This window comes from Chelonoidis abingdonii, chromosome 2 (genome assembly GCF_003597395.2).
Source record: "Chelonoidis abingdonii isolate Lonesome George chromosome 2, CheloAbing_2.0, whole genome shotgun sequence".
Classification (NCBI taxonomy): domain Eukaryota; kingdom Metazoa; phylum Chordata; order Testudines; family Testudinidae; genus Chelonoidis; species Chelonoidis abingdonii.
In genome coordinates, this window is record NC_133770.1 from 78,618,689 (window position 1) to 78,633,807 (window position 15,119).

Genomic DNA, 15,119 nt, shown 5'->3' on the forward strand with positions numbered 1-15,119 from the left:
CATCTGCAAATTTTGTCATCTCACTGTTTACCCCTTTTTCCACAGCATTTATGAATATGTTGAATAGGACTGGACCCAGTACAGACCCCTAGGGGACACCACTATTTACCTCTCTCCATTCTGAAAACTAACTATTTATTCCTATCCTTTGTTTCCTATCTTTTAACCAGTTACCGATCCATGAGAGGATATTCCTTCTTATCCCATGACAGCCTACTTTGCTTCAGCTTTCTTAGGGCCAGTCTAGGGAGCACACCCCCATCACAAGCAATGAGGCACATACATTGCTTTAAGTATATTCAGTTTTACAAAGGTGTGAAGTTGTGATAGATTGACTGAGGTGTGAAGTTCAGATCTGGCTCAGATCAGAGTCTGAATTTACCCACAGATCAGGAATATTCACATTTGGGGATCCAGTTTCAGGACTCATTATAAAAATAGCCCTGAGACACCAGGAGAAGGCACAGAGGTACAGCAAGAGAAGGACATGGATCCAAAACTGATTTTGAACATTCCCAAATTTGAGGTGATTTGGTCCCACTTCTAGTTTTCCACTAGTCTGGCAACCTTGAAAAACCTCAACAAATTAGTAATTCATAACCAACTATCACAAATTGTGGATATTTACTACAAAATGATCCTTTGGTAATCCTCTTGGGGCTTCCTAGCTGATATGAAGAATTAATCTCTCTCATCTGCTGCTAGACACTAAACTACATTGGAAAAAGAAAAATAATCCAAAATCAGAGGAATGGTTCCAAAAAATATGGGAGATGGTTGTTATGGAAAATATAACACATCAATTACATACCCAGGAAAACAGATAGAGGATAAATAGAATTAGACATTTGGTTACCATTTATTCAATACTCAGACAAAATATAGTCAGCTGCAAAAAAAAAACAAAAAAAAACCTAGAGCATCTGTCCTGTTTTTTTTTAATATTAACATTTGATAGACGTGCCTGGTGTGATAAATATGAGTAGAGTTGATAGGTTCACTCAGTTTAATAAATTCACCAGAAACAGCAAACCTTGGATAATGTAAAGAGGCTCGCTTTGTAATATGATGATACCCTGTTAAGTAGGAAGATGCTTACTGTGAATTTTAAAAACTTTCCAGCCAGTAATTGTATTTCCAATCCAACATCAGTCTCACAACACTAGGAAAAAGCAGATAATATTAGTATAGCTCATTACTCCAGAAATCCCAGCACTAATTAGCCATCCTTGCCCACCTGTCTAAACATGCATCATCCAACTATTGTTGAGTCACTCGCTGTTTTTCAAAGTGGATGCATTTCACTGTACCAGCATAACAAATGATACTGCGTATGCCTTTTGATGTTGGCAATTGCTTAAAAAGCATCGTTTACTTAATATCATAGCTCTGTATTTAACTTTCTCCTGTGATTTTCTCTGATTCCATAGAAAGACATGTCTATATTAAAGTCAGTCTGTAAATGATAAATTAACTAAAATATCTCCGACAAATATATTCTTCTTTTATATGGATGATGTGTTCATAGACCATGGACCCTAGGGCCGTATAGAAGAACAGGGTATTTTGAGTAAAGCTCCAAGCAATTCATATTTCAATAGAATTACTCTAGGTTTACAGCAAAATAGCAGAAATCATAATGTGCCTCATGGAGTGTGTAGTTAAATAAAACACACTTCAGTGCTAAGTAAACAATTTGTTGTTTTAGCCTCTATTTTCATGCTTATTTGCCATATAACAGATGGTCTGATAGGAGATACACCTTTATCATTAATTTATCTATGTATTCCAGTAACTACTGTATAGTACATTTATTTGCCAATTCACAAATCAATTTTCTTATACTCTTACATGCTAGATGTTCCATGGTTTACTATTTGTGCATAATCTATCTTTTGAGGTGACTAAGGCTACGTCTTCACTACCCGCCGTATCGGCGGGTAGCAATCGATTGCTCGGGGATCGATATATCGCGTCTCATCTAGACGCAAGATATCGATCCCCGAACGCGCTTATATCGATTCCGGAACTCCACCAACCCGAACAGAGTTGCAGAGTTGACATGGGGAGCCGCGGACATCGATCCTGCGCCATGAGGACGGTGAATAATTCAATCTTAGATACTTTGACTTCAGCTACGTTATTCATGTAGCTGAAATTGCATATTTGAGATCAATTTTCCCCCGTAGTGTAGACCAGCCCTAAGGTATAAGTACTTCTTTATTTGTTCTTTTTCAAAGTCAAAAAGTATGCATAATTTTATATTCTTAGATTCCAAGGCCAGAAGGGACTGTTGTAATCTAGTCTGACCTTCTGCAGAATTTCTCCAATATGTATATATAGAAATATATACACACACACACACACACACACACACACACAGAGCAATACATTAACCAAGAGAATCAATTGTTTAAAAAAATCTGAACAGAAGTAAGTTCTTACTGCTATGATATGAGAAGTAACATTGTGATCCTCAGTGGGCGATCTGTTTTGTTTTGAATCTGCCAGGGGTTCATTATTATTTGACTCTATAATCCCCGCTTCTACTAAAGCTAATCCAATATTGGCAGCATTGCATAATAGGCCCCATGTGAAAAATATCTTGCCAACTTTAAAAGGATACTAGATTGCCAGAGTGTTCTAGGCATTGAAAGTGCATTTTAAAGATAGTACCAAAGGTTCTTTCGATGATCAATAGATGAGTCATTCAGGATAATTTTAATTTCTCTGAGAAGCTTGAACACTCGAAAGAGAAGTCATTATCTATCTTCTCAATGGATAAGCAGTGATTGCTGTCACAGAAAGAGATGAGCATTGAGATATTAGCTGAGGAGGATATATAATGTATGAAACAATTAATGGACTGCCCAATAGCCTTGTGGTATGTCCAGTTAAAAACTGATTTCCCACAATGTGTTAGCTGATACTGCAGGAGCCATGAGTTGGTTCTGGATACCTTGCAAGCATACTTGAAATGTTGTACTTGGTCTCACCGTCTGCTGCATATTTTTTAAAAAAATGATTCATGTTTGTGGCTGCTCACATGTTGGTGATTAGCTGTTGGTCTAATGGAACTGTACATGCAATCAGTGGCACCCAAGATGGACAGAAAGTGTGCTGTGATATAAAAAAATCCTCATGATTTGTGACTGGTTCTGTATATCTAGTATATATGCTTCTGTGTATAGGATTCCTGAGATATACCTGCAGCCTATGTATAGAGACAGTAGTGTTAAGATAAATGTGAGAAAATTGTGTATGCATTGGTAAGTGTCTAATACTGTGGTATTTTTGATGGAGTCTAATAATTTAGAATGATTCTGGTTCAAGGAATCCCAAGGCGAGAGTTATTTGGAAAACCAAAGGTCACATATGACTAGAAAGCTTTAAACTCTCCAAGTCCCCTTTCAACCCCTCACAGGGAGGTAGAATTGTTTGTCAAACTGCTATCAGGAATGCTTGCTCCTTTGTCAAATCCAGACAACTAACCCTTTGTCCTTTTTCATTATTTGAAGGACATAAATGCTTTCCCTCGTTTGATTTTGTTATCAAACAAAAAACATTTTAGTCCCATCCATCAGCCTTGCCAGCCCACAGGAGGTTGATTTCCATGATAAGTTGAAGTATGCAGTTTTATTTGAAGTACTTTAATAACAGTTATGATTGGGATCCCAGGCAGTTCTCTGAAGAAAAATCCGTAAATCTCACTGAATTATCAATCATGGTTTAAAGATGTTGAAATGGCCTTTAAAAAATTGCTAAGTAAGTCCCTTTCCATGTGTGACACACAGGACAAGTGTAATAGTTTGACAGTCTACTCCATGCTGAAGTTGGATATTCCCTGCAGAAACTGTGAAAATCTAATCCTTAGAGACAGCACAGCAAACCTAAGTAACTGGCAGGCACTAGGAACTTTATTTGGCAAAGACAGTGGTAAAAACTTCATCATTAATTCACCTGCAAGCTGTTGGTTTTTTTTTAACTAGACTTGGCCTTTAATAGAATTACAGCGTGTTATGGTGTTTTTCTATATAATTTACAAACTGAGTAAACTCAGCCATCCAAAGATGTTAACATGAAAAACATGTTCCCTTTAGCCTTGCCACTAGCCAAGTGGGGCCCGTGAGAGGGCACATACTGTACATTGTGAGTAAACTAAATTACCTTGCATGCAAGTGGCAATATGTGACATGAGATATTGCTGCCTTCTACAGCTAAATAAGCTGGATACAAATGGACTTGACAGCATGTTTTATGAAACGCATTATGATTTGGAGACCTGGTGTTGTCTTAACAACCAGACAGTATTTCCTTAATTAAGTATAATTTTTTTCCTACGTGATCACAAGAGGATTCCGCAAACTCTGGTGAATTAATGGACTGGCAAATGCATATAGTTCTCTGCTTTAGGTAACTGTCAGTTTCAAGCTCTTTAAATTGTCTCTGTCTGATAAATTATGATCAGAAAGCTACAGATCCTTGCGTTTGTCCCACCCCTATTTCTAGTGTGCTGGACAGTGTAAACTTTGAGACGATAACATTTATGGTCTCAGTAACCAGTAATTTCAACAAAAAAAACAGTTATCTCCAAGTATATTTCTTTTTATTGGATATATATTTTCCCCAAGACCTATATTTTTAAAAATAATTTATTCACAATAACTGTGTTTTGCTTACTGAAAGAAACATTTTCTACTTAACTTTTCCACTGCATGTCTGGCACTTGTATTTACAATACTAAATTACAAAACTTTCCTTGCTGCTGTCGATCCTTGATTGCCAGGCTCCTGAATTTATACACTGGAGTAGCCATCAGTCTGCCACATCTGTAATCAAACCAAGTTCCTCCAATCATGCCTTTTGCAACAGAAATATCGGAAAGGTGAGCTAGGATTTTACTGTCCTTGGGAGCCTCCCAAATTAATTGCCGCTGCTACTACTGTTGAGAGTCGGTTCTTTCAGTGTGCCAGACACAGCTTTAATTGATCAGCCACACACATATGCTCTGGGAATGCATATGTGCATTTTTGCATGTCCTGTTGTAGTCAGAAGCTAAAATCATCCATCACTAATGTCTCTGAGGAAATAGGCCGTCTCCAGGGCAAAAGAGAAAACTGCTTGCAGAGATGCCTAGAATATTTTTTTTTCTGTTAAACTCATTTTAAGCTTTAGTGTTTTGACACACAAAAATTGCCTGATTCTGGGTTCTGACTATAACTGCATATTTTCATGAATTCTTATTATAACCAAATAACATACTTCGGATTCAGGGACACATGTTTCAAGATCTCAAGTTCAGCAGCGGGCCTGGAATCCCAGGCTACATGAAGCTGAACACCTGGGCAAAATGCAGTTTCCTAGAGCAAGGTGCTACTGCAGACTCTTGCTTTGAATCTCATATTAACTGATGAATGGGCTTATGTTACACCCAAAAGGTTTACTAAGAATGGATTCTCTGACATTTGTTAGTAGAAAGAATAATTAAAAAATGGGTTACAATTAGGGCTATAGATAGACTAGAGTGAAGGAAAATAATATCATTTTCTGTGTGAGGAGGAGGAGGGGAAGATCAAGATCTGGTGAAGAAAATGTCTGTGATGAAGGTTTGTAGAAACACTGATTTTGAGAGAGCTGTTCCAACCAAGGTGAATAGTGGCACTATTGCAGTTAATTTGAATAAATTCCTCTATTGTAGTTTCATCTAAGCTAATACTAAATGCAGCAGCCAAAAATAAGAAGCAAAAATTGGCTCAAACAAGGAGGATGTGAAACATGCACACTAACAAGCCTGTTGATATTTACTGAAATTCATACTGGAATATCACAACTATTCTTTGGAGATTTTTATGTTTCATATAGAGCCATTTGCTGCATTTCTCTAGTGACTAATACAAACTTGTCCAGAAATCAGTGAGATTCTCAAATCAGACGTAAGCATAGAAGAAAAATGTTGGCAAGGACAGAACAAGTTGATTGGCATTCCCCTTAATTGTTTTATTTTTTATGTGCAGCTGAAAATATGGAAAACCTCACTTCCACTCTCATTCTTAGAAACAATTTCCAACCGTGCAAAATAAATGTGAGGTAGTCACTTGAGAACCTATGACAATGGCTTTTAGAAATTATTGGGGTTTTTATCCTTAATGCTGAATTCCCCTGTATAGATCTCGGTCGAAAATATTTAGACTTTGCAATATCTTGATGAAGAAAGGAGACAAATGTGTCATATAAATGTCACAAAAAATTTCCCCATTTTTTACTGGCTTTCACAGTGTCTCTGAATATGTTTTTACAATGTATTCACAGACGCACAGAGTGAACTATGGAATTCATATTGAGAGAGAGCTGGAAACATCTGAAGTTATCTACCCTTGCTTAATTATCTTTATAGCCTGTGTTGTGGTCTACCAAGTTTGTGAGCCTTGTCCATCCCTTACTAAGGAGCACAAGGAGTGGAATATGTTCAGACTTTGCGGAGAAAGAAGGAGCAACTCGCACCATTCTTGAGACACCTACTTTAGCCCACCCAGGGAGTAGAATTTTGCATTTGGGAGCTCCGGAGGGAGCCATGTGCAGCTTTGGGCAAAGCCATGAGTGCACTGACATGGGGTCTTTGATTGCTGATGAAAATTACAGAGCAGCTCTCCCTAACAATTCTCTGTTTGGCATTTTCTCTCTCTCTCGTTTAGGGTCTTGTTCTTGCCATACCTTGTGTCTTGTTTATTATTGACCTCTTTGGTGCCGTGCAATGAGGGCAATGCATTTAAAACCTGTGTATGTGTGTTTTTTAAAATAGATGTTGCTTCCATAATGGTTGTCAACAACTAGTCTTGTTTAATCACCTTGAAAATGTCACAAACAAGGAACTGAAGGTTTTAAAAGCCAGGAAAAATTGGGGACATATGTGTGGTGTCTCTGAGTAAGATTGTTCCATATAGGAAATGGAAAATGTAAATGACACACATTTTGCCATGTGCAGTAGCATTCACTATAGACAGACCATATGTTTTTGTTAGAAGCAGTGAAGCCAAAAATGACATTTAATTGGAACTGGCATAATACACGCTCACTAGTCATATATATGTGTCTTGGTTGTCAGTGGGAATAACATATATTTCACATGACAGATATATTAGTCTCTTTTAAATTAATATTAAGCATTAGCCAAATTCATTCATTTAAAGAACACTGATGACTTTTTAAAAAAATAAATGTTGAGGTGGAAATCATGTGTATTTGCAGGGTGCTGTGATAACGCCAACAATGGACCACACTATGTCAATGCAGCCAGCAAGCATGATGGGCCCTCTGACCCAACAGATGAATCACCTTTCCTTGGGCACAACAGGAACAGTAAGTTCAGATAATATGCTACATCATTTCTATTTTACAAAATGTTTTATTAATTTCTGAGTTCTCAAGGTCATTTCCGCTCACCTGAGTTTCCAATACTTCATTCTTTTTATTTTAATATTTCCATGGCTCCTTTTTTTCTTAGCGTATTAATTTTTAACAGTTACATAGAAGATGTAGTATACTCTTTATATGAATTTTTCCTAATATTTCACTCATGGCACTACAAGCTTTTTTAACTAAAGGAAAAATGTAACCATCTTTAACATGACACAGTAGTTCATTCTATGAGTCTTGCAGTCATTTCTTTGGCGTATGGTATATTTGTTTCTTCTTTATACCATTACTTTACATACTTTATCATGTCATCTCTCCTTCCAGATCGGTTCAAGTTAATTCCAACCTCGGTGGTTTTTTCCCCCATTTTTGTTGATATATCAGATTTTAAGTCGTCTCTCAGGATGCTTGAATATGTTGGTTCATCATTCTTTGCCATCTATTTTATATGTTTCAGCCAATAAACAAACAAATAGAAATATGATCTCAATGCTTTTCTCATTATTCTTCTTACTTTCCTTGGACACATGAACCTAAGGGAGGCTACCGTGGCTAGTAAGAATATCTGTATGTGAAATTGAAGCCTTGATTGGCTAGTTAGATAGCTCCCTGGCAAAGAATGCCCAGATGCATTTTAGTTGTCTTTAGAGTTTGTTGATGACAGATCCATTTTACTGAGTGAATTAAACATGTATTTTAAAAGTGCAGTAAGGGTATGTTGAAGCAGCTCTTGGGACTTTTGTCCTTTGTCTCTCATTGAATTGGAGAGAATCATGCAGATATAAACCCTTTGGATGACTTGGAAAATGTTCCTCTAACAGTCTTCATATAAAACCAGGAAATTCCCAACTAATGATCTACGCTAACACCAAACCACTGCTAGTTTCCTTTTGGTTGCTATTTTGTAATTAGATCAGGTGGCATGACCAGATGTATTATATTTGCTATTATTACATAGTATGAGTCATTTTATATCCTTTTATGATAGTCTTTATGTAATGATACCTTTGCCTGTAGAATGTACGATATTAACAGCAATATTCTAGCATTCTGAAGCTTGAGAAGGTTCTTTAGTTTATTTAGACCAGTGTTTATGAATCCCAGGCCATGAACCATGGGGACTCCAGCCCTGTTAGAAAAAAGAACTCTACTCTGATTATCGGAACTGAATCACATTTTATGATCAATCTAAAAAGTGAATTAAAATTTCTGTTGTGCTCATATTTTCAAATTTGTCCTTTAAAAGTTTGCAATGGGGTGCTGTAGTCACTGGATATCTTTTAACCAGCTTGTTTTTCAACAAACAAGCCAAAAAGTCATAAACAATTCTGCTTTGTGTCAGCAGCAATCCGTCCCAATTTAATCTAAGAGCTTCCAATATGCAAAAAACCCCTTCTGCAGCCAAGTCCACACTATGGGGAAAATTCACCCATGGTGCAGAGGGCCAGCATAAGTTTCTCTGGATTGACTGAGCTCCAGTTAAGGGCTGGCCTGATCCCTGCTGGGAAAACAACAACCTTGAAGTGACTAGCATTCTGTATGTACTATGGAAAATATCTTGTTACTGAGTCCAAGTAGAGTAAAGGGCTGACGAGTACAAGAAGCCGTAAGCAGTGAGCAACAAGAAGTTTTATTGGTCTTAAAAACCAGGAAAGATACCCCATATTCATGAGCACCATCCACTAGCACCTTGTGTATTAATGATCAACTATTTTCACACGTTTAGATATCTCTTTTACAGAATACTCCTGTAACCAGAGGTATTGCATGTAAGACCATAGTGGTGGTGGGCCAGGAGAGTGTCTGTAAATCTCTGTTTACTCAGATCCACTGGTCCCAGTTCCCCTTCCATGGAAAGCACAGAGCTACAGCAAATACTCCAGCCCACAGGCAGGTGTAGTTTGGGGGGAAGAGACTACTGAGGGGGGCTCCACAGCAGCTTTACACCATGACCCTGAGTTGTGAGTGTAGATTTCACCCCTCTCGCCTCCCCCTCCGCGTCGCATGCTCTGTGCTTTATCCATATTGAACCTCAATACTCACTGAAAATATAGTTGACAATAGTGACAAATTTGATGGTAGTTGTGCTGCATGGATCACCTGCACATATCTGCCTGGAATCAGGAATTGAGCAGAGATTATCCCAGAGGTCACAATTCAACCTTATTTATATATATTTTTGTACATACCTCTTCACTTAAAAATAGCAAGAGATATTTGCATAGGTATGCTGACTGTGCAAGTAAAGGAAATCTAAGCGTAAATAATGTCACAATTGTGACAAAACTGAGAAAACTCTAAAACTTCTGATTAAGGCTGTCAATCTCTCCTCAGCTACTGCCGGTATATTAAAAAGGAAGGCCCAAGACTTAACCTAAGGATACAGAGATGGTTTTAACCCTGAATGTTCCTCTTCTTTACCAGTTTATTATAACCTTGGTATATATTCTAGCCTCGTTTTCCTTATATAATATTTATCCACAATTAGCTCTTCCCTGCAAGTGAGACATTACTAAGGTAGCATAGGGAGTGGGTCCGCTCTGTATGGAAACACTGAAAGAATAGCATAAGTGTGTATTTAATAATATATGGATGCTGGAATTGTTCCACCATCAGCCTGTCACTCAAAATGTCTCTAACACAGCCATTGAACTGACGTCTGTTTTGCAGTTTAATAAAAGTCATGATTGATAGCTTGAGGGGAAACAATATAAAACCCTTTAGAAAAATAAAACTGTGCAGCCTGATCACAGCTTTCAGGACTTACAGCGGGGCTCCTTTTACATTGTCAATGACACTTTCAGCCATCAGCAGCACCCATCTACCATTGAACGGAAACAAATATTTGCCATATATGTCCCCTCTACAGCTCATTCCTGACTGAGGTTTTATGGTCATTATTTCCAACATGCATTTAAGGTGATGCTTTGGTTCCATTTACATCCCACATCCTGAGGCAGCATCCCTCACCCCTCCTATGCAGATTTACTTTTCTGACCATTTTGTTTTCTGTTTTGAAATTGCTTCAGTATATCCCTATTTCATTTGAAACTTTTTGGGGCCATGCCAACGAGAGAGTGAGTGGAAGCCAGCTTTTAGACTGAAACTGCTAGCTCAACTGTGCTTTTTAATTGTTCTTCACACACTCAGCTGGGCCGTTTTAGCTTTTGCTTGCATATTTAAAAGAAAATAAGCAAAACTTGCAGCACAAGCTCTTGATTTTTCTTTATAAACTGTACATTTGTTTAATTGTTCTATATACTTATGTATAAAATGATCAGTTGTGTATAAAAATGATGTTAGTTTATCTCAGGACTCTGTTGATATTGCAAACCATTCTAACTCTGCTTTCATGGTTTACCATGTCACCAGAAATCCCTCAATGGAGTATCAGGCTTGTTATTCTGGTACATAATTTCCTAACTCTTCCTTTGTTAGCTATTTCTGCTGCCACTAGAGCTTGATGATATCTCTAGAACCTCTCAATGGAACCACAAGCTTGTTACAAGTTTCTTATCTGTTATTTCCTTTGGATACTATATGGTCACTGATGATTTACGATGTCACCAAAGGCCCTCAATAGAATAACTGGTTTGTTTGGTTTTTTAATCATCAATTTTCTTTGCACATACTTTGGCCATGATACTGTATGATGTCACCAAATTCCACTAACGTTCAGAGCTTTGTTACAAAATGATCTTGTCTGTTGTTTTAATAGAACATCATGTGGTCCCTGACGATTTATAGGAGCAACATTTCAGTACAATCTTTTGATTTTGATGTTAATCAGGTTTTAATCTTGAAGCTCTTTTATTTTGTTTGACTGTTTCAGTTTGCTTAAAGAATACAAGACTGGGCCAATAGCAAATGAAGCTAAAGTATGGTTCAAGCTGGTACTAAGTAGATCACCCTTGTCCATTTTCTCAACCTTGGTCCTGGAGAAATGAAAATGATTAGCAGCATCGTGCAATTTTGGGAAACAGGTTTTTTCAGAGAGAAATTAATCTGTTTGGAAAGGTAAAGACTCAGCCAGGGGTTCTCAACCTGGGGGTTGGGACCCCTTAAGAGGGTGCGAGGTTATTATATGGGGGGTCGTGAGCTGTCAGCCTCCACCCCAAGCCCCGCTCTGCCTCCAGCATTTATAATGGGGTTAAATATATTTTTAAAAAAATGTTTTTAATTTATAAGGTGAAATCAGAGGCTTGCTGTGTGAAAGGGGTCACCAGTGCAAAAGTTTGAGAATCACTGGAGTAGACTAATCTCTGCAAGGGTAATGTAAAATAACAAATAGTGCAGGGAAAGCCACTTGGCTGCTCCTATTAGTCTGTTCTATTGTTTGAAATAAACAAGGGGATAGTCAATGAAATTGAAAGTCACCAAATTTAAAATCAAAATAACTTTTTGATGCAGCAGCTAATCAATATGTAGAATTTGCTGCTACCAGATACTCGTAAGACAAATAGGTGAGCAAGGTGTTTAAAAATAGAATTGACATTGATATGAATAACATTTGCCGTCACAACAGCTAAGTAAAAAAACCTAAAAGAGATATAGTTTCTTGTGGTTCAGAATATGATCACCAGCTGGGGATAGCAAGGAAAGACATTTTTTGTTTAGAGCTGAGTAAATAATACATTGCATGGTTTTGATCTCCCTTTTCTCTTCAAAAGTGTTGAGCACCTTAAGCTTCCATTGACTGCAAGCTGCTTCTATTCAGATGCCTAAATGGGGGTTCAGGAACCGACATTTAGCCACCCAGGTTTGAAAAATTTGGCCATGAGTCACATGACTGATTTGTTTCTGTTCCCTTACTGGCTGAGCAGAACTCTTAAAATCCAGTTCCTGGTGTGACTGCCGCATTTATGAGCTAAGCATTCAGTTTCTAAGAGCATTCTACACTATAATATTTGCCTACAATGTGCTTTGTTTCTGCAAACACTCCTTCCAGGAAATTCAGTAGCTAAACTATTCAGAGAAAAGGAAAGTGAAAGGGGCACAAACACAGATCATGTGGATTCAATTTTTGATTCAGTGAAACATACACAGAACATTCTGAAGGTATTTGTTCAGTACCCCCATCTGCAACATTGTACAAATGAACAGGTACATCGTTTGGACTCTTTGCCTGCCTCTGATGCACCAGCTAATGGCCATTACTGGAGGCAAGATTAGCCCAACCTAAAGCCTCTTCTCATGGAAGGACGCTGGCCCCTAGATGATTGTGATAAAAAGTTAAATTGACATATGGAGAAATGGGAATGCAAATGCAAATCAAAACATTGAAATAATGGCTAAAATGTAAGAAATTAATAAACATTGTATTTTCATAACTGCAAATCTGATGCTATAAGAGCCAAATGTGTTCAACAGGCTTCACGTGTCTTGAGTGCTCAGAGGCTAGTTTCACCTATACATCTTTGCTGTCATGCTATTTATTGTTACTAAAAGTTCCCCCGATAGAAAATATGAGGGGCCACTGAGAATATAATTCAAAGTGTTCTCTTAAAAAACATGCACATCGCTTAGCAATAGGCACGTACCTCTTAGAAAAACTCCTTTATATTAAAACACATAGAGTGGATACTGAAATACATTAGAAATATTGTGTACAGCACATAGTGACTAATCTACATTATATCCTGAAAAGGGTCACCAGTTTCCATACATGATTTTCAGCCATACCCTCTGAAGTTGTTGTTGTTACATTTATTACTGTAGTGCCTCGGGGCCAACCACGAGTGGGCCCCATTGTGCTAGGCACAGTACAAACACAGATTATTAGACAGTCCCTGCCCCAAGAATTTACAATCTAAACAGACAAGCCAGACACAGGGTAGGGCAAAGGGATAGAATGTACAAACAGTGTATGATCATGTGATGGCCTGCACATGTCATGGATGTTAGTACCCCAATTTCTTTGTTCGTTTTAAATTTTTGGGTGGGTTTTGGTTAGAGGGGACTAGGTAAACAGAAAGCCAAAGGAAGGTGGTGTGGGGAATGGGGACAGGGCAATGGGAAAAGAGGGAGGGGAAGAAAAATGGTTGAAAATAGCTTCGTGTAGCCATTCATTTTCATTGAGCTGTGAACATATTCACAAGTCCTGAAATCCTGGAATGGACTCTGCCTTTGAGAGCAAAAAGCAATACAATGAATGAAAGGAAGATAGTGATCAGTCTGCTTTGCAGGTTGTGCTCTCTTGACATTAGATGGTTCTGGAGTTGAACTGCTTAAATGAAACCTTTAGGATGACTAGCTTATGCCTTCAAGGTATGTCTTACCATTGGGGAGATACAGGAGGGACCACAGCGCTATTCTACTTGGAATTTTGACTGAGTCATTGATGACATAATAATGAAAAAAGCATTTTTAATGTAGAAAAGCAGCAACTTAAGGGACATAGCAGTCTGCAGATATCTTAAATGTGTAAGCACCAAGGAAAGAGAGGAATTATTTAGTGTGGTACACATTGGTATAACTGTGAATGATGAGGTAAAACTAAGGGAAAATTTTAGCTTGATTATCTTGCAGAAAATGATGATGTATTAGAGTTTGGAATAATCATCTAAGGGAAATGGTGGAAGCCCATCACCTGGGATATTTAAAACCAGAAATTGTACTGCAGAGATCTATCAGGGATTGGCAAGGAGATGGGCTAGGTCGTCTTTTTATCTCTAACTTGTGTTCTTTGTTGAAAAGAAATTATGTGACTCCGATATGAAACTAAGTAATAATGAGGATTTTTCTATTTTTCATTTAAGCGCTGTAATTTCAAAAGATGATGTACCATTTAAAAATGTTTTCTGAGCACAAGATAAGAACTATAAGCCAAAACAGTGTTTTTCTTTCACCAACTGGAGTTTAGACAACCAAAATGCAGACATGCATTTCAGCCAGCTGTTCACACTGCTAACTCTGGAAAGTCCTTTTGCAGTTGAGGCTAAGTTGTTTTACTATGCGTTAAGTGAGTCAGTATGTTTATAATTCATTTTGTGGATGATGTGTACATTTCAGTAAGCAACGCATTTTTGCCCATGCGTGTATTCTGAACAGAAATATATGAATTGTATCCCCAGTGGCTTTTCGTAGGGAAAGCTTAATTTCCAGGCACATGACTTCATGGAAACACTAGCTTATTGATTGAAGGTGGGACAGTCAGGGCCGGTGCAACCATTTAGGCGACCTAGGTAGTTGCCTAGAGTGCTGGGATTTGAGGGGCGCCATTTTCTTCGGCAGCAACCACGGCGGCCGGATCTTCGGCCGCCCTGGTCACCGCCGGCATTTAGGTGGTGGGAGCTGGGGCAGGGGAGCACGGGGAGGGCCACCTGCAGCAAGTAAAGGGGGGCAGCACACAGGGGAACTCCCTGCCCCAGCTCACCCCTGCCCCAACTCCTTCTCGAGCACGCTGTGGTTGCTTCACTTCTTCCGCCTCCCAGGCTCGCAGCGCCTAAGCTGATTGGCGCCACAAGCCTGGGAGGCAGGAGAAGTGAAGCAGCGACGGCGTGCTCGGGGTGCTCATGCACGGAGCAGGCGTGAGCTGGGGCAGGGGGGTGCCTCAGGGCGGAGGGGGGGGTAGCTGCTGTGGGGTGGGGGGTGCCTCAGGGCAGGGTGTTGGGGGGCGCAAGGTGGAAGTTTCACCTAGGGATTCTTGCACTGGCCCTGGGGACAGTGCCACAAGGGGAAAATGCCTACCGGTTGTACTGTGGGTA

At 38.8% G+C, this 15,119-nt stretch overlaps 1 protein-coding gene across 7 annotated transcripts in view; it reads left to right on the top strand.

The window, feature by feature from the left end:
* Positions 1-15,119, top strand: part of RBMS3 (RNA binding motif single stranded interacting protein 3) — a 1,007,942-nt gene that overhangs the window by 954,241 nt on the left and 38,582 nt on the right. For all 7 annotated transcript variants that reach the window (XM_032790015.2, XM_075062478.1, XM_075062476.1 and 4 more), the window contains one exon: positions 7,246-7,356. In XM_032790015.2, the coding sequence (XP_032645906.2) occupies positions 7,246-7,356 (111 nt within the window). The remainder of the gene's footprint in view (positions 1-7,245; positions 7,357-15,119) is intronic.